The sequence below is a fragment of the Heptranchias perlo genome, chromosome 36, assembly GCF_035084215.1.
Source record: "Heptranchias perlo isolate sHepPer1 chromosome 36, sHepPer1.hap1, whole genome shotgun sequence".
Taxonomy (NCBI): Eukaryota; Metazoa; Chordata; class Chondrichthyes; order Hexanchiformes; family Hexanchidae; genus Heptranchias; species Heptranchias perlo.
Genome location: NC_090360.1, coordinates 13270219 through 13294801, shown reverse-complemented (window position 1 = coordinate 13294801; position 24583 = coordinate 13270219). Strand labels below are relative to the sequence as shown.

Sequence of the window (24583 nt, the reverse complement as noted above, 5' to 3'; positions counted from 1 at the left end):
GAGAACTTATGCGAGTGGCCAGGAGTGGGATGGAGTCAGTGATGAGGAATGGGGAGTTTGCAGTGGCAGCCACGTTCCTTAATCATCCAGGCGTTGAGCCAGAGGAAGTTGTGACTCATCCAGGATTTGATGTTAAATAAGTTGCTTGAGCTGGTTGAATAAGCTGACCCAGTGCCTGCAGACTATGTCATGAAAGGGCAGCATGTAAATTAGGAAGATATGGCCATGAATAAATTCCTAGGGGGCATTCGAGGTAATGTGCATAGGATGCAAGCAATGCCAGTGCTGAGGACAAGACTTGAACCATACAAGGGCAATACTATGGTACTGGATGATGGAGGATAGAGAAGTCAACTGAACTCAACGCTGCAGAAACATTGTAGGGATACTGCACCATGGTTAAGGATGTCATTCATAAGTTTGGCTGGGTGCCTTTTCAATCATATGAAGTATGAAAGCTGGATTGAAGAGTTAGAGTTCACTATACAAATTTAAATTCAAACTGATGTAAAAATATAAAGTTAACAGTATTTAGAAGGAATGTACCTGTCAAATCACTTCTCACCTACAATACTCCAAACCTGATCAACTCCATATGATCATTTCCTAATCTATTATCTGGAACTTTCTAAACTGTTAACACAGTAATGTGGGAATAAACAAGATATGAAAGATCATGAGATTATGTACAATAATCAAGTCTTATTAGAAGCAAACATGGAGGCAATTAGATTGCTCAGTTTTATAAAGATCTCAACTCTGTTCTGTGCATGTTTCTTTATTGTTCTTGCAATCAAAATGGTAATTCAGTTAGATAAAAGGCACGTGACAAGGGTGTTCACAGTTAACAATGTGTTCTAATTATTCCTGCTTAAACTTTTAAATTCCTATAAAAGTGCATTTATCTATACTACAATAAAGCCCTAATTACACTGTCTAATAGACTTGATCGCAAGATGCAGTAGGTGCAGTAAATATCAGAACTTTATTGGCATCAACTTTGTTCCACAGAAATCCAACTCCATGTTATTCAGCACATTATGTAAGTCCTAAGCATGTGGTGTTATATCTCCACTTCAGTGTTAATACATTTTATCCTTCAGCTGGAAGTGCAGATCAGGCATGTCTGGATTTCTGCAGCTAGCATACCACTCAGTGAGCTGTTGCTAGGCTGCTCTTGTAGGGTACAACTGGCCCAAGAGCTTCAACTTCCTTCTTAAATGGAGCACTTCACAGTGACAGCCTACTCCCATCCATCAGTCTTGCCAAGACTGAGAGACACTCACAATGATGAGATATAAATCCAAGTGATGAGAATAGAATTTGCCTTTGAGTCCCCTGAACAGGAGTCCAGCAATCTTACTAGTATAATCAGGTCATCGATACAGGGGTTTAAATACAATATACACCAAAATAAAAAGTATCAGTATTCTGGAAGCACAATAGGACCACTACATAATTAAAAGTATTCAAATAACTAACATTAAAATTGTTTATGTTGAAATGGATAGAATGCACACTTAAAATTAGATTCTCACTCCTCTGACTTTTGCTCTGCCATATTGGCACACATTGCATCTGACATATTAAAACAGCTGTCAAAATAGTTCAAGACAATGCTACTCAATTTGAGGATCACAGCAGCTATTTCCAAACCTGGCATAGACCATCCCTCCAGTCTTGCCATTTTCATGACGATTGTGGGGGACTCTATTCCAATTAAATACAGAAGAATTCCCATAAATACTAGAAATTTCCCCTCCCTTATTTTAAGAAAAAAAGCATCATGCAGTTTTCGATGAAGTCTCAGACTATGTATATCCCTCTCAAACCTGGTGCCCAGAGATTTCTCCGATAGTGGAGTTCTTTTGAGTACCAACAGCACCTCAACATTGCCTATTTTAACAGATCCAAAGATGTGCCAACATGCAAGTGTTGTAAAATATTAATGAATTTAATTTCATATAGTTTCTAGGGTTTTATTATTGGTACTCAACAGATGAGATTGCTCCATCCTCATTAGATCTGTGATGTGATCATTTATCAGCATACAAATTTTAACTTCAGTTAAGAGTAGGATTTCCATTTGCTGCTACAGAGAATTCCGGGCAGGCAAAATGTCAATCATTGTTTTACACCAAGAGGCCTCTCCCCTGCATTAGTGGTCACAGAACATCAAAGGCAGCAAAGCAGAGGTACTCTATTCTCAAATCATAAAAATATGAAAACATAGATCATACCCAATGTCTGTCTTAAATTATGCTAAGTGTGGCTGCTTGTGGTATGTGTGTCCATTTCACCCTCCTACCCTACATCATTGTTTTTTTTTGGGTGGGGGGGGGGGGGGGGGGGGGGGGAAGGAGAAGAAAGAGAGAGGACATAAGGGAACAGAAGGTTAATAAAATGTTTGTATGTGATACACTGGACAATCCACAAGAAATTAAATGAGGGAAAAACAATACTGTGCTATCCCCAAATCCTGGATTGGTTAACGGGAACTGGCTTCTGATCTGAATATGGAAAAAGGGAGGTGGGCAAGCACCTGAATTGCATCACAGGTAATCTTTAGGATTATTCCTGATAATCAATTTGGTTATTCGACTTGATTGATAAGACAGATCTTGTTGGCTCTTGGTTTGCCACTCAGACGACGAGCACTAATTAAGCCATTTCTAATCCAGCCGGGCGCCTCCACTATTCAATGATAATTGAAAATAAGCCACCATTGCAACAGCAGATCTTTGGAAAAGCGGAGTAAAGTACTGAAGACAGTACACAAGGGTAGAGTTACACTACCACCCCAAACAAAAATACAAAGTGAAGCTTGGTGCACTACATCCTCACTATTGTTTTTAAAAAAACATGTACTATACCAACTTGAATTAATGCCAGCTATCTTCACCTACTGTCCTTAAAGATGGGGTAATAAGTGGAACAAATATTGAATTAGGATTAAAAGTAAAGTCCACATCAGGCAACAAAAACTGAACTAAGCCAATTTTTTTAACACTTTCATCTCCTATTTCCCAACTACTTACCTGAACCATTAATCACCGACATGAAACCTTATCAAAAGCTTTCTGAAATTCCATGTACAGATAAACTGCAAAAAAATGAAACTCCAGTATGGTAGTCAAAACTTAACCTTTTTGAAATGCTCATCCACCAGCACACAAAGTAAACTTTATCTATGATTGATGTTATATTTATCAGTCTTGTAATGCCTAGGTATGTCTGGACCCTTTTCTAAATAATGGAATTATGTTAATACGGCCTAATCTCCTGAATTTAGTAAAGTGACAATCAGATAAAGCTGCATTAATTTCTGCATCCATTTCCTTTAAAGACTACTGCATGCAAGTTGTCTGCACCAGACTATTTTAAAAGCGAATCTTTTATAACTAATTTGGATACTATCCAGCTCCTCCTCTCCCTAAGCAATGATGTTGTGCAGCACTTTTAAAAACAGTCAGTGCATCAGATTACAATACAAATTAGAGGTAAACTATACATTTAAAAAGGAAGCTACTAAATTATCGCTTCAGTTTCCTGACTCTGGCCTTCTGTGTATCCTCCCCCCGCACCCCAAACCATTGGTGACACATCAGTCATCTCAGCCCTACGCTCAGGAGTTACTTCCCCAGCCCAGGGGTCTCCACCTTTAAAAGTGTTCTCAAAGTCTCTCTCCCACCAACCTCCTAGTTACCTCCCAACTCTTCCACAAAGGAAGAGATGTTGAGCCATTGTTCCTCTGAAGTACTTTGGGATGCTTTCCTACATTTAAAGCACCCAATACCTGCACATTATTGCTATGGCCAACATTTGTAGTGACCATTCTATATCAAAAAAAGAGAATATAACTGTGCAGCCATCCCCTTGGCACAAAGGAGTTCCAGCAAACTCACTACAAAGAACCCTGCATGTAAGTGTGGCATGCATACAGCTGAGCAAAAGAGAAGGAAATGCAAACCCGGTGTACAAAAAGCTTCTCTTCACCTTTCACAACCACCATAAAGTGCACCAACTAATCCCATTGTTCCCTCTCGGCAGAATACACGGTGGTAATTACAAATGTTACATGGAGGAAATGGGATAAACACTTCGAGCCTACTGAATAAAACGAAAATCTAATTTCACAACACGGTATTTGATTCTTTTTTATTCAGCATCAACTGTATGGGTTTGGGATACCGAAAATAGTTTGAATTTTTTGCTATACACTGAGAATCCATAAAATTTTTTAATTGCAACTTGGATAATTTTAATTTATCCAAAAGTAGGTGAACTGACAGCACAACGTCTCAAAATAGACATTAAACCGGGAAACATGCAGTCACGACTTGAGTTTTGTAAAGGCCCATTTCATTATTAGGACTGGTGTATTGACAGTTAAATACATTTTTAAATTATGTATAAACGAGTGATCTATGACTTCTGTATCACCTTCTAGATAACCAATTTCACTCAAAAAAAAACAAATACAGTTTTAAAGTACTAAAAATACAGGTACGTGGTTGATTTGAAACTTCCTTTCCAGAAAAGCCCATTGGTCAAGTTGGAATTACATGTTAAGGCCAAATGCTGCTTTCTTCCGATATCCCTTTGTCATCGAAGATAAAGGTGCACGTCTTAAGCTTCCAATTCAAGACCCAGGCCAAGTTTGTGACCACCAGAATTGATGCTCTTGCCATCAATCAGGGAACACAGAGTGAGTTTTATTCCTGCAAATGACAAATCAGTGGTTAAAAATGTCAGTGTCACACTAGTTTCCCTTCCGATATGCTCATGGCCCAGTTTAACAATCTTTGGCAGCTGGATTTTAAGCAGGAACCAGAACAAATCAGTGATGAGATAGCATGGATCTTCACAACAGAAGCTTTAAATGTTTTAAAAATGACAATCCATATAAAAGCAGCATAGTTCAAACCTTGACCAGACCAGAAAAACATCTAAGATTGTGCTCTAGTTTGAGCTTTTCTCCAGCCTTCATTCCACTTTCGTAAAAGAGTGGAACTCAGGAATGAGGTGTCAGGGACCAGCCTGTTTCATTTACATCAACATACAAAAAAGGTACAAACCTCAACTGACAGGCTACAGCAGCTATCTGCAGTTGGTAGTATGGAAATAAGTCAGCTGGGCTAGGATATGGCAAGTTGCTCTTCAGCAACCTCATTCTATCCCACCCAATATAACTGCAGCACATTGGGCAAGAGTGGTGCAACTTTGCATACTTAGTTTGAGACTGTCTACCTACACATGCAGTCTAGAACCTGGTTTCCCTCAGGAAACCAAATAGCATTCGACTGCCCACTCCATCTTTTCAGGAAGATGGATAAAGTAAAATTTGTAATCTAGCTATTTTTCCGACAGTTCATTTCCTTCCTTGTATGCCTATTTTCAGCTTGAACAAGTTCAAGAACAATTTTAAACCTGGCAAAAATGCACTTTCAAAAAAAATGAGTCAACAAAACATTCAGCCCTGTTAAGACAGCAAACCTCAAAGTCTACCAGTTGTTTAACCTTAGTGGGCTTGGAGACACTGCGTTATCAGTTATCAAAGCTGCAGGCAACAAACAGCTCTATCATCAGCTGCACTTGGAAACATTTAAGCTGTGTGACTGGTTATGTTCCAGGAACTGCAGAAATTCACTTTTCCTGGGCCTAGTGAACACTCACCAGATTTCCCAGCTCTGCTTTTGCCCAACATCCGAGAACATTGCCAGATGGAAGCATGAACTTTTTTTTTGGCGGGGGGTGGAGGGGGGAGAAGAGGAGAAGAAAAGCGCTACAATGTAAAAGCACCTTTAATCTGAAACTAGTTGAAGCAGGAGTTCACTGAGCTCCAAAGGAATTCTACTCCGACCACTTTACAGCCAGTCAGCTTACAATTGAATTAACTACCCATCACCAAGGTCTTTAAACAAATGAAACAAAATGGGTGGAAACCTACCTGGCCTAAGAGTCTGGGTGTAACCTATTCCAATTAGGCTGGAATTGTTGACTTTCGCCTGAAACAGATTAGTAGAAATCAGCAACACAAAAAATATGCAAGAATATTTAAACATTGAAGAACAGAATAAACAACGTTGTACTTACAGAAATGGAAGCAGTAGAGTCAAGCTGGTATTTAGCAGCAATGCCAAAACGGGTACTGTTGTTACCTGCAGTCCAGGCAAGATTTACAGCTGTCTCCAGGTTATCGCTCACCTTCTGGAAGATGGAACCTCCAAATTCAGCACCATCGTTCCTATAGATTTAAGCCACATCTTAAAATAACCATTTGGCTTGGCTGTCTCAAGACAAATGCCTGATTCAAAGCAGTGAAACAAAAATTCCACTGTTAGAGAATAAAATGTTCCTACTGCACAAGCCCAAGATTATTTCCTGGGTTCTTAATATCTGCATTTATGCTTCAAATAGGTAAAACTATCAGTACCGTACAAACAAAAATACTCAACAAGGCAAATTTAAAGTGATCTTAAATTAAGCATCATACTATTAGTGCAACTTACACATTAGTGTGTAACTGGAAGTCCCCGGTTTTGTAGCCCACTGCGAAGTTGTTCTGGGTCAGTTTTGACTTGGCTGTGTCAAAGGACATTTGGTAACCAGCGAGCCATCCCTCATAACCAGCCACAGCTGAAGCATGGATCGCAGGGCCTGCAAAGTCAAAATCTACATCACAGCCCAGGTTGATATATTCACGCTTGTAGGCAGTCTTCACTCTGCCACTCTTCTTGCTAAAGAGGCAAAAATGGGAAAATCTTTGTATCCAATATATACACAAGCCACTAAATATGCTGCAACATCTTTAACTGCTATAATTACCCTGTGTTAGGCGAGAAAGTAGTGTCAAATGTCAGTTTCAGACCTTTGGCAAGCTGGCAAAAGGAAAAGAAAGGTGTTTCAGTACACAATCCAACACCAAAGACGCTATTCTTTCCTGAGCTAAATGAGACCACAGCAAATTCCTGCTCTCTTGTCTAATAGCTTGGAAGTTACTTTAAAAAAGCAGTTGGATGATGGATGTAAAAATCAAGTCCCCATTATTTTATGAAAAATAACCCAACTACAGTACTTAGTTTCTTCCACAAATGTCACTATTAAATACCCTCATTGACACCTAATGAGCCATGCAGTGCTGATTTTCACACTGGCACCATCAAGTCCCTGGACAGGTAGGTTCACAACCGTACATTTTTCAGCCCTTCCTCACTCAACTCAATTCCTAATACAATCCGGCATAAACTAAATCACTAGATTTAAATTTCCCACGTGGCTAAATGGTTACCTGATCTTCAATTGCAATTTCTGTACCCAAAGTGTTATCGGTGTTCCACTTCTCTGTAAATGTGAGGCCGTATTCAGACCATTTGTACTTTGTTTCCAAGCTACCGGAGACTTTGCCACTTTCAGTGTTTGATGAACCAGAGGTTGTGAATTCCTGTCAATTTTGTGGAGGGGAGAAAGTAAAAATTAGTCTCAACATCAAACATTTTCTACACTTAGTTTGCATTCATATGTAAATACATAGAACACTTACCCAGGTGAGCATACATCTACTCACAGTTGCCTTTAAATGCAGACCAATTTAAATGATGGGTTTTGCAGATTTATAAATGGATTTGTCATTTTAAAATTTACACAGGCATTTGGTATTGAGCCAGCCATTACATAATATAGACTCACATCCTGCTCTACAATTAAAAAATTGCTATGAGAACAAAGGCAGACTTGTATTTATAAAGCACCATATTGCATCTCAAACACCCCAAAGCAGTTCACATATAAAAGCACATATGGGTTGAATTCCTAATCTGAGCCACATTAGCTGATCTCAGCTTGCATAGCTTCAGGAGCATTATAAAAAGGACACAGTGCCCACAGGCTTGGGAGAAGTTCAGCCAGGATCTCTGCTCCTGCTCACAGTCCACTGGCTTCTACTAGAAAATGCACGTGGACAGGAGCCACTCACTATTTAGGCTCAAGAATGGCCATGGGCTACAGATACCTGTGAAAATAAACTCTGGTATGTGCCAACAACTTCAGGAGATGGGATAGGGAGGGTAAAAGGAAAAAGTTGGGAGAGAAAAATCAGTGCAGTACAGTAATTAACAGGCCAGAAACAATCTTAATGGGCAGTAACTTGGTATGACTACATTATTATGCAAAAAAAAGCACTAAACTATTGATACATTTCAATACTCATTTGGTTACCAAAATTCAACTGTCAATGCTCTACTCAAATGCATTAAAGTACTACGAACGCAAAGAGTTAGAATCCAACGGATTACATGTTTTATATGCCATTTCAGTGCTTAGTGTAGTTTTTGAGGACAACACATTTTGATCAGAGACCTAATAAGTACATAAGTGGTGAAGCAGCACTTTTTGGGTCAGTTGATCCAAGAAATTGTACGACTACAATAAAATTCACAAAATAAAATTCACAACTAAAGTGTTCCTTCTGAAAGCAATTCGAAAATGCAACAGTTATTTTACAAAGACAATTACAAGAAAAGGGAATATTCTATTCCTTAGAAAAGGTGGTTTTGAATTTACCCATTCATCACCTGCTCAGTATTCAGAATGTCTATTTACTGATCTATGGCTTTTGGCCACAGCAACTTATGCACAAAGAACTAGAAACTGTGACTGAAGAACTATATTTTACTACATGTAAATTTTGGCAAGCAGCATTTCAAGTCAAGTCAACTTGCTACTAAAAAATATTTCTCACATCCAAACAAAACATGTTCCAGCGTCAGCAAAAATGCAGCATTACGGTAGTCTGATCCCATTAATCTCCAAATCTGCTCAGAGGATGACCTGTGGGCAGACGGAGAACCCTGTCTGCACTTGTAAGTAAAGTGGATGACCAGACAACAACCTGGAAAGGCAATCATTTAACTATGCCACAAGCTTCAACCAACAGATAACAGGCCATTTTATAAAGTGCTAATCCTTGCCTCCAAAGGCATGCAAGTTACCTCATTTATATTACAATACTAGTTCTAGAGAGAGACACATGATAAGAGGTGTACTGAAAAACATGAACCACTAGGTTTTAAGTGAACCAGTCCCAAAAAAGGTATGCAATTCAATGTAGCTGAGCACACTTTTAGAAAACCTCATTTGTTTCATCTCTTACTTTATACTCGATATGTTGATGGGGTGAGATGAAGTAAGGTGGGAGGAGACTCATAAGGAGCATAAACATCGACATAGATCTCTTAAGCCTGTTTCTGTGCTGTAAAATTCTATGTAATTCTACTTAACTGAGGATCAACGGAAAGACAAACTGTTGAATACTGCATGGATGTATCTATTTACATGCCAGTAAGAGTGGGAAGAACTGCTAGGCTTCACATACTCCACTTCATTCATGGTTTAGAGTTATTAAAACAGTTGGCCAATAATTAACAAATGATCCTTGCACCCTATTTATTATAGTGCAATACAGGTGAGGCAACATCAGTGTCTCAGGAGGCATCAAGACCGAGTGTTTCTAAAGATTCTATGGAATTAAAGAACTTCTGCCAGATGAAGCTGGTGCCATTTTTCTGATTGTAGGTAGGTTAAGCTCCCTACCAATCCTTCATGGATAACTACACTTCCTTTTTAAAGGATTGCTGCTCTGTACATACCTCCCTCCAACATTGGGGGGAAACCCAGACAGAAGCTTCAAGTCATGAACATAGTTTGAACTGCAAACATACAATGCTGCAAATATGTATTTGCTTCAGTGATGTCACCAGTGCTCTGAATCTGCCTGTAATATAAAACAGAGCAAAATCAAAGCAGTAGCTGTCACATGCTGTTGAATAGCTCCTCTGGAAGTGATTCAGTAAAATAAACATTATGCTTTAAAAATGCACACATTTTGCCCATTAAAAACTACTATACACAAACATTTAAATTGTAACGTGGATAAAAGTAAATTGATCTTACCACTCCGCTTTGTGACTTGGTTTTCACTTCAAGTTTTACCAAACCAAAACCTAGAACACAAATATCTAATCACTACAGGCCCTTTTCATTTTAATAAAGAAAAGGCACATCCGCATGCTCTGTAAAGCACATTAGTCACCAATTCAAACCGAACATATAAAAAGGTATCTGTTAACAGCACGCACCAAGGAATTTAACAAGTGAAACATTTCCTGTAGCATTAAGGATGTGTGCGTAAGGAGGCACTAATACTCAAGTTTAGCACAGACGTCAAATCTGTGTAAATTGAGTGCCATGGCTCAAACTAATTCTGAAGCAAAACAAATAAGGCTACCTCTTGTAGGGAGTCTCACTCTGGTTCCTTTTGGTTTCAGACTGGACTGTGACTCTAGATTTACATTAATTGCAGCGTGAATGAGGACCAAAATGCTATCCACCAATCCATCCTAAATCACCTAGTCCAGTGTCATCCGATAGAAATTACTGACTAGCTACGGTGACACCGTTTTAGCCACAGGAACAAGTTTTAGTAGAAAACTCCTTACATACACTCAAGTAAATGTATTTAACCTGTGTATACTTATTTAGACATCCACCACAATTCAGTAACCAAGGAAATAAAGCACACAATCAAAAGGCACTCACCCACTCTGCTTTTCATCTTACCATTTTACCATGGTTAAAGTACATACGCACAGGCGTATGAATGAGTATTGAGATCACAGACCCGACAACAGTGGATGAGAGATCTTTTGTACTTATTTTTGTTTATTAGAAATACAATTAGCCACATCTGGATTCCCAATTAGCCATATGTGGCTTGTGGCTAACTTATTGGCAACACTGATCTAGTCAGTGATACAAAGAGCATGCCCACTACTACTTTAAGTTCCATAACTTCACATTTCTAGTCTTGAAGGGAGTAACTAACTAGCTCAATCTAAGGCAAGTCATAGCAGCAGAGCTCACACCCGTGACGTGCTCCTCCTGCGCTATGTGGGAAGTCATTGACACTACCGGTGTCCCTGGCGACCACGTGTACAGAAAGTGTGTCCAACTGCAGCTACTGGCTAACCGCATTTCGGAGCTGGAGCTGCGGGTGGATTCACTGTGGAGCATCCGGAATGCTGAGATTATCGTGGATAGCACGATCAGTGAGGTAGTCACACCGCAGGTAAAGATTACACAGGCAGAAAGGAAATGAGTGACCGCCAGGCGGAGTAAAAAGGACTAGGCAGGTACAGCAGGAGTCCCCTGGAGCCATCTCCCTCTCAGATATTCCGCTTTGGATATTGTTGGGGGAGATGGCTTATCAGGGGAATGCAGCAAGAGCCAAGACCGTGGCACCATGAGTGACTCAGCTGCACAGGAGGGGAGGAAAAAGAATGAGAGCGCAATAGTATAGGGGATTCCAGCGTAAGGGTAATAGGCGTTTCTGCAGCCAGACACGACTCCAGGATGGCATGTTGCCTCCCTGGTGCTTGGGTCAAGAATGTCATGGCTGCAGGACATTCTGAAAGGGAGGGTGAACAGCCAGAGGTCATGGTCCATATCGGTACCAACGGCATTGGTAAAAAGGGATGAGGTCCTGCAAGCAGAATATAGGGAGTTAGGAAATAAATTAAAAAGCAGGACCTCCAAGGTAGTAATCTCAGGATTACTCCCAGTGCCATATGCTAGCGAGAGCAGAAATAGGAGAATAGACCAGATGAATGCGCGGCTTGAGAGATGGTGCAGGAGGGAGGAGTTTAAATTCCTGAGGCATTGGGACCGATTCTGGGAAAGGCAGGACCTGTACAAGCTGGACGGGTTGCACCCAAGCAGAACCGGGACTAATATCCTCGCTGGGGGATTTGCTAGTTCTGTTGGGGATGGGAACCAAAGGGCAGGTACAGATAGGAGAAATTCAGACCAGGAAACGGGAAGTAGAAAAGCAGTTAGTGACATAGTGACTCAAAGGCAAAAGAAGCAAAGGTTATATAGTGTTCAGCACAGGAATTTGACGGGACTAAAGGGTATATACTTCAATGCAAGGAGTATTACAAACAAAGCAGATGAGCTAAGGGCACAGAAAGACACATGGCAGCATGAAACCTGGCTTAAAGAGGGGGATAATTGGCAGCTCAATATCCCTGGATATAGAGTTTTCAGGCAGGATAGATTGTGATAAAAAAGGAGGGGGGGGGGGGTAGCATTATTGGTTAAAGAATCAATTACAGTTGTGAGAAGGGATGATATGCTAAATAGATCATCAATCAAAGCCATATGGGTTGAGCTAAGAAATAAAAAAGGGACAGTCACACTACTAGGAGTGTACTATAGACCCCCGAATAGCGAAAGGGAGATAGAAGAACAAATATGTAGGCAAATTTCTGAGTGCAAAAATAAGAGGGTAATAATAGTAGGGGACTTCAACTACCCCAACATCAACAGGGATTCAAACAGCGTGAGGGGCACAGAGGGTGCAAAATTCTTGATCGGTGTCCAGGAGAACTTTTTTAGCCAGTATGTGACAAGCCCAAGAAGAGGGGATACAATACGAGATTTAGTCCTGGGATATGAAGATGGGCAAGTGGGTGAAGTGACAGTGGGTGACCATATTGGGGATAGTGACCACAATTCAGGTAGTTTTAGCATTATTATGGAAAAGGACAGAGTTAAATCAGGAGTAAATGTTTTAAATTGGGGGAAGGCAAATTTTACAGAACTAAGGTGATTTGGCAGAAGTGGACTGGACACAACTACTTGGAGTAATCAGTGGCAAGCACTAAAGTGAAATTCTACAGGTACAATGCACACGTCCCCTCAAAGAAAAAGGGTGGCACTGCCAAATTTAATTTATAGCCCCCTGGTTGTCTAGAAGTATACGGGGCAAGATAAAGCAGAAGAAGAAAGCTTTGACTGTCACAGAAAACTAAATACTGCAGAAAGCCTAGGAGTATAGAAAGTACAGGGATGACAAAGGAAATAAGGAAAGCAAGAGGGCATGAAAAAATATTAGCTAGTAAGATTAAAGGAAACCCAAAGATGTTTTATCAGTACATTAAGAACAAGAGGATAGCTAATGAAAAGGCAGGACCTATCAGGGTGATTAGGGTAATTTGTGTGTAGAAGCAGAGAATGTAGGTAGAGTTTTAAATGAATATTCATTTAAAGGAAAGGGATGATCCAGATATAGCAGTTAAAGAGGAGAGGTGTGAAGTATTGGATATGGTAAACATAACGGGGGTGGGGAAGTACTAGAGCGACTGGAATCCTTGAAAATTATAAGTCACCAGGGCCAGATGGATTGTTTCCTAGGCTATTGAAGGAAGCCGGGGAGGAAATAGCAGATGCTCTGAGGATCATTTTCCAATCCTCACTAGATACAGGGGAGGTACCGCAGGACTGGAAGACTGCAAACTAGTACCATTGTTTAAAAAGGGTACGAGGGAAAGGCCGGACAATTATAGGCCGGTCAGTCTTACCTCGGTGGTGGGCAAACTATTAGAATCAATACTGAGAGATAGAATTAAACTGTCACTTGGAAAGGCATGGTTTAATCAGAGATAGTCAGCATGGATTTGTTGAGGGAAGGTCATGCCTTACAAATCTGATTGAATTCTTTGAGGAAGTGACAAGGAGGATTGAGGAGGGTAGTGCAGTGGATGTTGTCTACGTGGATTTTAGTAAGGCATTTGACAAGGTCCCACATGGCAGACTGGTCAGAAAGGTAAAAGCCCATGGGATACAGGGAAATGTGGCGAATTGGATCCAAAATTGGCTCAGTAACAGGAAACAAAGGTTAGAAGTCGATGGATGTCTTTGCAAATGGCAATCCGTTTCCAGTGGTGTGCCACAGGGCTCAGTGTTGGGTCCCTTGATGTTTGTGATATATATTAATGATTTGGACTTGAATGTTGGGGGCATGATTGGCAAATTTGTAGAAGTGAGACCTTGGAGTGCATGTGCACAGGTCCCTGAAGGTGGCAGTACAGGTAGATAAGTTGTGAAGAAGGCATACGGAATGCTCTCCGTTATTAGCCGAGGTATAGAATACAAAAGCAAAGATGTAATGATGGAACTGTATAAAACGCTGGAGTATTGTGCGCAGTTCTGGTCACCATATTACAGGAAGGACGTAATTGCTCTGGAGAGAGTGCAGAGAAGATTTACAAGAATGTTGCCAGGGCTTGAAAATTGCAGCTACGAGGAGAGATTGGATGGGCTGGGGCTGTTTTCCTTGGAGCAGATGAGGCTGAGGGGAGACTTGATTGAGGTGTACAAAATTATGAGGGGCCTAGATAGAGTAGGCAGGAAGTACATGTTTCCCCTAGCAGAGAGTTCAAGCAGAGTTCAAAAACTAGAGGACATAGATTTAAGCTGATTAGCAGAAGGATTAGAGGGGACATGAGGAAAAACTTTTTTACCCAGAGGGTGGTGGGTGTATGGAATTCGCTGCCCAAATTGGTGGTAAAGGCAAGGACCCTCAACTCTTTCAAAAAGTACCTGGACCTGCACCTAAAGTGCTGTAAGCTGCAGGGCTACGGACCGGGTGCTGGAAGGTGGGATTAGAATGGGCACCTGGTTGTTCTTCGAGCCGGCGCGGACACGATGGGCTGAATGGCCCCCTTCTGTGCTGTACCTTTTGTATGGTTCTAAAACGTTCTATATCTGAACCCTTAAGTTTTACTATTAAGAAACAGCTCTTTGCTCATTCTGCTGTGCCAGAGCAGTGAACAATGTCCACACTTAGGAAACTCCCAACTGGAGTCACTTCTGAATGGAAAGTCATCTCAAGCCAGCCAAACCCTGTATGGGTGGAGTCAGATTAATTGGCAAAAGCACATGACCCACCCTGACCAAATGAGGGAAAAAAGAGATACAGTTCTGAAGGCTTGAAGAGTTGGGCTTATCACTGGAACACAGACAGTTGATGGGGAAATCAAAATTATGAACGGTTTTGAGGGGGTAAATAATGAAAGGCTGTTTCCAGTGGTTTTACAAATTGGTGGTTACAGAACATAAACAATCACTAGAAGAACAAAGAGGAAAGTTGGAAAAAAATTTCACGGAAGACTATGGAATGCTTTACCAAAAGTGGCTAATAGGGAGACTCGATAACAATTTAAGGGAATTAGGTAAGTATTTGAAAAGAAAGACTATAAAGGATACCAGGGAAAAAAGTATTAAAATAAATTACAGTCAATAGCCTGAGATGAAGAGCTACAACAGGTACTGATGTGATTAGCTGAATGGCCTTCTTCTGGGCTGTAATTGGGAGGGGGAAGAAATTTGAAAAAAGAGAAATTATAAATGAATAGAATAATTTTACAAACAGGCTGAGAGTGTAGAACTACTTTACCGTAGCCTTTGTTGAAAATATCTCTGGCCGCTTTGCCAAGATCAGCATACGATGGAGGTACAGCCATTATATCTGTAGAGAAAAATATTCAATAATAAACCACAGTATCTTACCATTTTATCCCAAATACTACAAAAATAATTTGCTTCTATGCTAACTAATTGAGACTTGCACCACAAGCAACTGATATACGCTTTGGAAAATACGAGTCTAAATGGGGTAGAGGAGCAGAGGGATCTGGGGGTGCAGATATACAAATCATTAAAAAGTAGCAACACAGGTTAATATGGCTATAAAAACAGCAAACTGGGGTTCAGTTCTAGAGATAGAATTGAAAAGCAGGGAAGTTGTGTTAAACTTGTAGAGAACCTTGGTTAGACCACACTTGGAGAACTATGCAGATTTCTGGTCTTATAAAAAGGATACAGAGGTACTGGAGAAGGTGCAAAAAAAGATTTACTAGGATAATACCATAACTAGAGAGGTTATACCTATCAGGAAAGATTGAGCAGGCTGGGGCTCTTTTCTCTAGAAAAAAGACTGAGGGATGACCAGATAGAAGTCTTTAAGATTATGAAAGGGTTTGATATGGAAGACGTTGCCACTCGCGGGTGAGACCAGACTAGGGGCCATATATATGATAGTCACGAATAAATCTAAAAAGGAAATTCAGGAGAAACTTCTTCACCTAGAGTGGTTAGAATGTGGAACTTTCTACCACAAGGAGTAGTTGAGGCGACTAGCACAGGTGCATATAAAAAGGGAGGCAAGATAAACACGAGGGAGAAAGGAATAGAAGGATAGGTTGATGGGGTTAGATGAAGGGTGGGAGGTGGCTCGTCTGGAGCATAAACACCGGTATAGACGTGTTGGGCTGACTGGCCTGTTTCTGTGCTGTACAATATGCAATTCTATGTAAAAGACAATTCTACTAATCAGAGATAAGCCCAAAAAGTTAGTGTTACTTGCTGCATCGAAACAAGCAATGATGCAATCAAATCTGGTAGGAACTATTTCTGTGCCTGGGGAAAGTTAAGTAACATTTACAGGAATATGCTCAAGCAGTTTGCACTAGTCCCTAAGGAGTACTACTCCAAGGAGTAAGCTACTGTAATATCTAACACTTGGATACAAACTACAAGCTAAGTGACCTTTAGTGGGCTCTCAAATACAGCAATATCATTAATTTCATACCTACCTCAGTAAAACAATTCACTTCAACAGGAAGGGCTTAAAAGTACCAACTACCTATTTCCACACAAAGCAAGGTTATCAGTTTTTAAACTTAACCAGGCATGACTGTGGAACAGGTCATCACAACTTCCCACTCCAAAAACAGCCACATATAATTATTAAACTGAACAGCTTGATGCAGGAAATTACTTCAATGTTCTCAAATACTAGTTTAGTTCCACATGACTACAACATTTGAGACAGTTGCAAAACTTGAAATTAACCTTGCATTAAACAGCAATGAGTATAACTGACAAAAACAGAAACACAGTTTAAGAAAAGCATAATATCACAGGAAAAATTGCACTGACTGCACAATACAGACATCTCTAGAAGGCAGTTTGAAAACCCAACTTCTACGTTTGGGAATGCAGTAAGCACCTACAGTACATCACAAATTTATCGATCCATTGCTAGATACATCGGTTGCTAATAGCCAAGTATGAATTTCAAGCCCTTGAATGAATATACAGGGATAGGAGTTAGTTTTGAATTGCCTAGCAAAGAGCCAACACAAACATGCTGGGCCAAATGGCTTCCTTCTGTGCTTTGATCAATGGTTCTAAAACAGTCTAATCTAGGGAAAGAAGAGTCCACACAGGACCATCATGGAATTGCAATATTGCATACCCAAAGAACTTTCAAAGATACAGGAAGTTTGACATTTTAGAAAAGCTCCACTTTTCCTAGCTCTAAATTTTGTCATTGGAGGATTTTAAAAGCTCTCAAGCTTAAGACGATGGTATTTTGTCTTGAATCAAAGCATGGGTGTTACGAGGAACATATTTTGCCATACAGACCATTGTGTGAAAAGCAATTAAAAGCACTAGTGCTGATTAAGACATTGGGTATCGCCATTGTTGTTTTCAATGCAAAGCAAGTTGGTGTGGGCTTCAGTGAAAGGACAGCCTCATTTAGATGTTTTTTTTCACGGTTGTATGCATTTCAGATTAGTGTCAGATCCCAGGTAGGCCTTATAATTTGTTAAATTTAAATAAATTAGGGAAGGTAAAGCAACTCTGCATTGTGTGGCAACTAATCTTAATGAACACAGCACTCAAAAGATTATATTATACAATTGGGAAAAATGACCAAGATTTGCTGGATGGAAATGTTGAACTAGGGGACATTTTATCTCAAGTATTAATTGAAGTGTTGCCCCTAGATGAGGAATGAAGTGTGGGAAATTTAACATTGCCAAAGCCATATCTAAAGTTATGAATTTTAGCATTCAGTTAACAATATGGACAACATGCTACAGTCACACACTTGCAAAATAACGCTGGCTGGCGACATTGGGCAAACCCAGTGCCACTTTTACCCGTCCAATTAAAAAGGCATGACATATCCTGACAAATACGTGTCGGGCTATCTACTGCCAAGAACACAGGCCTACCAAGGTTCAGTGATCAACCTCTCAAGCTTCTCTTCTGTAAACAAGAATGTTTACCTTCAGCAAGATTACTGCCAGGTAACCTCTCCCATTCATCCATTACAGTCTATGTAAGCAATGCAGAAAATTAAATTTGGTCTGTTATACTAAATATGTTCTGAAAATGAAATAGTTAATATTGACAAACAATTGGACATCTGGGATTCTCTATGGAAAACGTCTAGCTAAATGCATTAAAATATTGCCTTTTACACACTCCGCTGTAGCACACGTCGAACTTGTACCGAGTGCTTTGTGATGGGCTCACTACTGGGCAAATAAAATATAAATATACTACCTCTACCAAAGTTTAAATTTTAGAACTCAACCATATAGCCATAATGTCTTAGTCAACTCCACTACTATCTACTCAGTCCTCCACCTGTCAAACTAGTCACAAGGCTTCATAGTATCTTAAAAATTTGGTATCATAGCCAACAGCATCACTACAAGGGTCTAAGATGCCACAGGACAGATGAGAAACCGATCAAGACTCGACGCCAAACCGGAATGGAAAAGTGACTTGCATTGAATGTCAAAATTAATTAGTTTTAACTAATGCGTATTTGCGGCTACAGGAAGTTGGCTCCTGCCCTGCCAAAGGACAAATACAGAAAGCTTTCCAAATACCCCAACATTCCATCATATTCTATGCTGTGCAATAACTTCTGTAAAAAAAATTGCTTAGAGACTAAACCTGCATTTCCACTGCAATCTTCTATATTCTTCTTTCTATCTTTCCCCCAGTTGAAGATAATCACATGTACAGGGAAGGCAGATGGCCTATTCTGGTATCACTTGAGCCAGCTGCTAGGAGGGACACACAAAAGCAGTGTGAAGCAACTGATAACCCTGTTGATTAAGCACCTTCCTGCTACCCAGTTGAGATTAAAAATTCAGTACATGGAAATAGAAGGGGCAAAGCAACAACCTACACGGCCCAACACATTGGTTCTGTCTACTGATGCATGATTTATAGGCATCCTGTGCAATTCTTCAAACATTTCCTCAATCCTAAACAAACATACCTGTCCCTCATTTTGGCCTTGGCCATACAGCAAAAACACATTTGTAAATTCTATTCTTTGACAATACTGGTTTCAAAAAATGGACTATTCTTGGGATCTTTCAAATATTGCTATGTCTTTTTTCTTTCAAAACAGTATTTTAATATCGACAAAGATCCATTTACAGATTTACAATGCATGGGTTTTTTCGGTAACTAAGTTCTCTACATCACGTGTAGTGAGGTGATAAATGTGAAACGGGCAAGAGGAGATCATTGGGTCCATCAAAATGTTCTGCCCTATCAGAAGGTGCAGCCATGTACACCACTCTCCCTTATCACTTGCAATGCTAAGTCCTGGGATGGGCAAAAGGAAACAGATGAAAAATGTAGCCAACGCAAATCATGAAAGAATAAAGTGGTGACCTGCAACATATATGTGCCCCAATTATCTACCAGAATTGTCATGGGACAAGACCTATTGCCACTTTGCCTCCTTACACTGCTCGGTAACCAGTAGCCTGTGTAAAAAGAAATTAAGTTTATTTGAAATGTACTCATCCTCATTCCTGTACCACACACAAAACGTTGGGCCACTTCACCACTTTTCCATCTATGGGGGAGGGCCCATCAATTGTGATGGATAATGGGAGGTTCCATTGAAAAAATCTGAGCTAAGATTTGCCTTTCATTTGCTTCATTACCCACAAATCACAACCATGGCTGCTTTTTAAATTAAGTTTCGATATTTTCACACATTAACTGTGACTGGGCAGAAGAAAGATTTAAAAATTCCAGAAGCATATAATACAGTGGAACTCATCTCATTGCCAGAATACAATTACAGTAAGCAGCAACTATTTGACTATGGTGAATGAGGTAGATCCAAAGAGTGCACTGCAGTTTCTGCACTAAGATGTACTAGATACAGCTTCCAGTGAAGACTATCCACCTGGACAGGATGAAAGTAAATGCTGTGTGTCTAACAGTCAATTCCTCCGTCACCTCAAGCCCCTGAGCATTTTCTTTCTCTCCTCTCCAGGCGACCTTGTTTGTTTCTATTTTAATACTATGGTCTATGCTCATCACTCATCTCAACTCTTGTTTCTACTAAGCCCCAAATATGTTATTCTGCACCCACTGTACTGAAAGCATGAGTGTCTCCTATTCTCTGGACTCCTTACTTTCTTCAGTCTTCCCTTCTTCCTACAATTTAGGGGATTTAATCCCCCAAGCTTGGCAGCACCCAGTCACTACTTCTCAATTTTCCTCATCTTCCTTCTCAACCTTTTAAACCCCAAGTGTCTGACATCATGATCTTTCATCTACATCAATTAAAATTAAATATTCAGTTATGAAGACATTTCACTAGATATCAGCTACAGAAAAACACTGATCAAACCAAAACCACTTGCTACAGTTTCTAACTACAGAAAAAGAAAATAGTACAGAACAATTTGAGTGTAACTGTTCAATTTTGTTGAAGCTAGAAATTAAAGCATTTCAGTTTTAACATAGAATTCTTGATTAAGAATTGACTTCCAAGCACCCTGAACAGCCAAGAGCTTCACATACAGAAATGGTGGGCTTCATATCTTTGCATTATATGTCACATTATGCAGAACAACATTTTACAGTATTTCAAGTAGTCCTAAACATTGGGGGCTGTAAATTTGAAATGTATTCACAAGGGCTTTCATTTAGTTGCAGTTAATGTACTGTTTTGGAGATTTTTTTTGAAAACACACGTTCATCGCAGAAGTTAGAGTACCAAGGTAAGGATAAGTTTGTGCCTACCAACAGCCAATAGCTTTAGTCTGAACAGCGACTTTCTCTTTGGCTGGCGGTAATGTTCAACAAACATGCGCTCTTTTCTCCACTCAGAACACTATCTTGGCCTTGTGACACCCAAATCTTGTTCATAACAATGAACAAAAAGACAATATGGAGGAAGCACATGGAAAAATTGCTGGTCACAGAAAATTGGTGCATATACCCAGGAGAGATATTGTTTGCAAAACTTCAATACTTTGTTTATGCTGTAAACACATTTGCAGGGTGACTTGTGTCCACAGATGTGCAGGTTGAATGTTAAGATTAAAGTTAATATTAAAATGATTATTTTTTTAAAAACTTACGATTAGTGATGTAACTAATAGCAAGCAGCAGGAGTTTAGATGGCCTTTCCACAGTGAAGTGTGTCAGCCCAAGGCACTGCTTCAATTTAGCAGGGTTTGGTTTTTAATTTGTGATTTAAAATGCAATCCTTCTTCCAGTCTTTTCTTCATTTACTAAGTTCGTAGTAATACTGCACAAGTTTAATGGGGTTTTGTTCAGACTTTTAAAAATGTGTATGAAACAAACTTGACAGATGGATGCAGTGATTGCATATTTAATTGATACAATCAAAACCAAGATTAAAAGGATTGCATTTTAATTGAGATTAATTGCTATTAATTTTTTTTAATACTGCCCTAGTATTTACCTAATGTGCCATGAGTACAATTTCTCCTTATAATGTGCAAATTAAATCAATATTGTTAAGTTTCATCTTGGACTCATTGTAACTTTAAAACTGAAAATTCTGGTGTTGCATTCTCAAGGAACTTTATGAAGGCTTGTACACACAATGATTTCATAGCACCTTCAAAATGATTAAAACAAAAAGTTACTACTTTGAAACAAAGTGGCTACTTCAAAGTAAAAACTATTACTCTCACCTTAGCTGAACACCAATTTCTAAACTATCAAACAGTTTTAGCAATGTTGCCTCCTTGGTAGATAAATCCTAGTATCAACAACTTGAGACACATGCAAATTAATGGGAATATGGATTTAAGAACACAAGAGGCAGGGGCAGGCCATTCGGCACTTGGAGCCTGTTCCACCATTCAATCAGATCATGGCTGATTTTCGACCTCAACTCCACTTTCCCACCCAATCCCCATATCCCTTGATTCCCCTAGAATCTAAAAATCTATCCATCTCAGCCTTGAAGATATTCAATGACTCAGCATCCACAGCCCGCTGGGGTAGAGAATTCCAAAGATCCTGCATGAAGAAATTCCTCATCTCAGTCTTGAATGACTGATCCTTTATCCTGCGACTATGCCCCCTAGTTCTAGACTCTCTAGCCAGGGGAAACAATCTCAGCATCTACCCTGTCAAGCCCCCTCAGAATGTTAAGTTTTAATGAGATCACCTCTCATTCTTCTAAACTCCAGAGTATAGGCCCATTCTACTCAACCTCTCTTCATAGGACAACCCTCTCATCCCAGGATTTAAACTTAATTTGTGACCCCTGAGGCATCTATGTCGACCATGCAAAAAAGCTTGGATGATACAAGAATGCACCTGGTGCTACCCATCCATCCAGGGTCACCTTTAAAAAGTCTGTAGAGCAGGAAATATCAGCTGACAAACCCTGGACCTTAAAAGGGGAAGGGTAAGGCTAGAAATTTAGAAAGGCCTAGTCACAGGTAAACATGTTGCACTGCAGTCTCCATGCTCGCCATTTACCTTTACAACTACGAAGGCGCATTTATAGAGAATAAAATGGTTCCTGACCACAAATTTAAAAAAAATCTTTCAAAGCGGATATATTCATACTCTCAGAATGAAGAGTATGAATATATCCGCTTTTATTGTAAAACAGCAACTAAAAATTGGTCACTACTTGATTAGTAAACCTATTAATAGCACATGCGATTCTAATAGGCTGTGCAGGGCAGTCATTGCAAATAGTGAACATATCATCGACGTTAGTGAAAGGCGTGACCCAACAGAAACCAATGACATTCAGTCTGCCAAACCTCCTAAATGCAGCATTTTACAACATTTCACTCATTTAGGTAAAGTCCTTGAAGAATAAACGGCGAGCGCGGCACATTCTTTAAGAGGCCAACGATCGTGCACTAAATCACGGAGAAATGTTCGTGCAAAAGAACATCGGAATCAGAAAAGGTGTTTTATTCCATAAGATGCAGGGGGGGGGATGATGAAAAAAATTCCTCTTCATCCCCTGCCCTCTGTTCCCCGCCCCAGCGCGCTCGGATGATGCCGAGGTCAAAGCAATCACCTTGACTCAATCGCCTGCTTCCCTCGGCCTTGCAGTTAAGAAATAAGCGGTGGCCCGGCCTCCCCCCCCTGGGAACAGGCTCCCTTTCCCCGCCTCTCGCACAGCGGCGGAGGCTCCGGTTCACGCCCGACTCCGGCTTCCCAAAGGTTAGCGCGGCCGGCGCCATCTTGCAGGCTCGTCATTTGCAGGAGTCGGGCCGGCCCTCCCCCTCCGCCGGCCCGCCCGCCCGCCTCCTTCCAGCCCAGGCCCGGCCGTTAAACGTGCAACCCAGGCGGGATAAGGCCAAGGGGGGGGGAAGGAAGAGTCACGGTCGCTCGGTAATAATATGGGGGGGGACTGCAGCCTGGTCTCAAGAACCGCGAATCAAAGCCTGAACTGGGCCCGAAGCGCCGGTCAAAATACTTAAGCGAATACCCGGGCCCGATTACTGTTCATTCTCCCCCCCGCCCGGGCTCCCCATCCCGGCGGCACTCCGCCCGGGGGCCCGAGGCCTGGGCCTACGTGACGACCACACATTTCACCGACAGGGAGGGAGGGAGCCGGGAGGGAGGGAGCCGGGACCGCGGGGCTGCTTCACCCTCCCCTCCCCCGGGGTGGAAGGGGCGGCGGTTACCTGGCGGGTTGCGATGAGCTGCGGTGGAAGCGGAGCAGCGCCGGGCGGTCACCGTCTCTCCGGGGTTTTAAGGGCGAAGTGAAGGAGACAGCGCCGCGCCTGCGCAGTGTGAAGTAACCGACGGGGGGGGGCGGGGCCGCCGCGCCCAGGACCTCAGCCTCTGACCCGCGCTTTAAACCCGAGACCAACGCGCCAAATATCGAAAATAACACACTGTGATTGTCACTACTTTTTTTTTTGTTTATGTAGCTGCTTATAGGGAAAAAAATATTTTTCGTTTTGTTTTCTATTTTGATGACGGCAGTGCGCTGGTCAGCTATCCACTTGCTCCCAATATCTTTGGATACAATGTTGGCTTCTTTGTTGCAGTTTAACCAAAATGTCTTTTTGGTTAAAATGTCTTTTTGGTTAAACTCTTATTACAAGTTCACCTTTGTCAACTCTTGCACCCCTGTGGCTTAAAAGTGTAAATCCCAAGGGGCTGTGAGTACAGGCAAATGAATTAATTTTGCCACATTGTCAGCATTTAGCACTGCCTTCTTCAGTAGACATTGGGTGGACACAGAGTAACGTTCCCTCTACACAGCACTTCAGAAAAGCAATCCCTACTGCAACAGTTAGTGACGTGCACCAGCCATTCGACTGGACTCGCCAAATGAGATTGCCTTACAGGGACATTTTTTGCTATGGGTCCATACCCACTACACCGGTCACACTTAAACTCCTTTCACATTGGGCCAAATAAGAGAAAGGAAACTATCAAGTCATCAGTTAGGGCGAGATTCAAACCTGCCTCCCAGAGGTGAAAAGACCCGATCCCTCAATGTTAAAAAATAAAAATAGCACCATATGTTTAACAGCTTTGTGTCACTCGCACAGATCACATAGCTCTTTCCTGATAACTTCTCTGATGTCAATGTGTTTGT

General features: G+C 40.9%; 1 protein-coding gene across 1 annotated transcript; it reads right to left on the bottom strand.

Annotated features, from left to right (window-relative positions):
• Positions 1–966: 966 nt before the first annotated feature.
• Positions 967–23767, bottom strand: LOC137304103 (voltage-dependent anion-selective channel protein 2). The gene is made up of 9 exons (XM_067972581.1): positions 23658–23767; positions 15296–15367; positions 9952–10001; positions 7292–7444; positions 6829–6881; positions 6513–6740; positions 6097–6247; positions 5951–6008; positions 967–4721 (listed from the first exon to the last, which is right to left on the bottom strand). The coding sequence occupies exons 2-9, from the start codon at positions 15360–15362 to the stop codon at positions 4630–4632; spliced, it is 852 nt and encodes a 283-aa protein (XP_067828682.1). The 5' UTR covers positions 15363–15367; positions 23658–23767; the 3' UTR covers positions 967–4629.
• Between the last annotated feature and the right edge of the window lie 816 nt (positions 23768–24583).

Coding starts and splice junctions, on each gene's coding strand:
- LOC137304103 (XM_067972581.1), bottom strand. CDS start 15,362: ATGGCTGTACCTCCATCGTATGCTGATCTTGGCAAAGCGGCCAGAGAT. Junction 10,002..15,295: donor TATTTTCAACAAAGGCTACG/GTAAAGTAGTTC, acceptor TTTGTGTTCTAG/GTTTTGGTTTGGTAAAACTT. Junction 6,009..6,096: donor ACTCTACTGCTTCCATTTCT/GTAAGTACAACG, acceptor AATCTGTTTCAG/GCGAAAGTCAACAATTCCAG.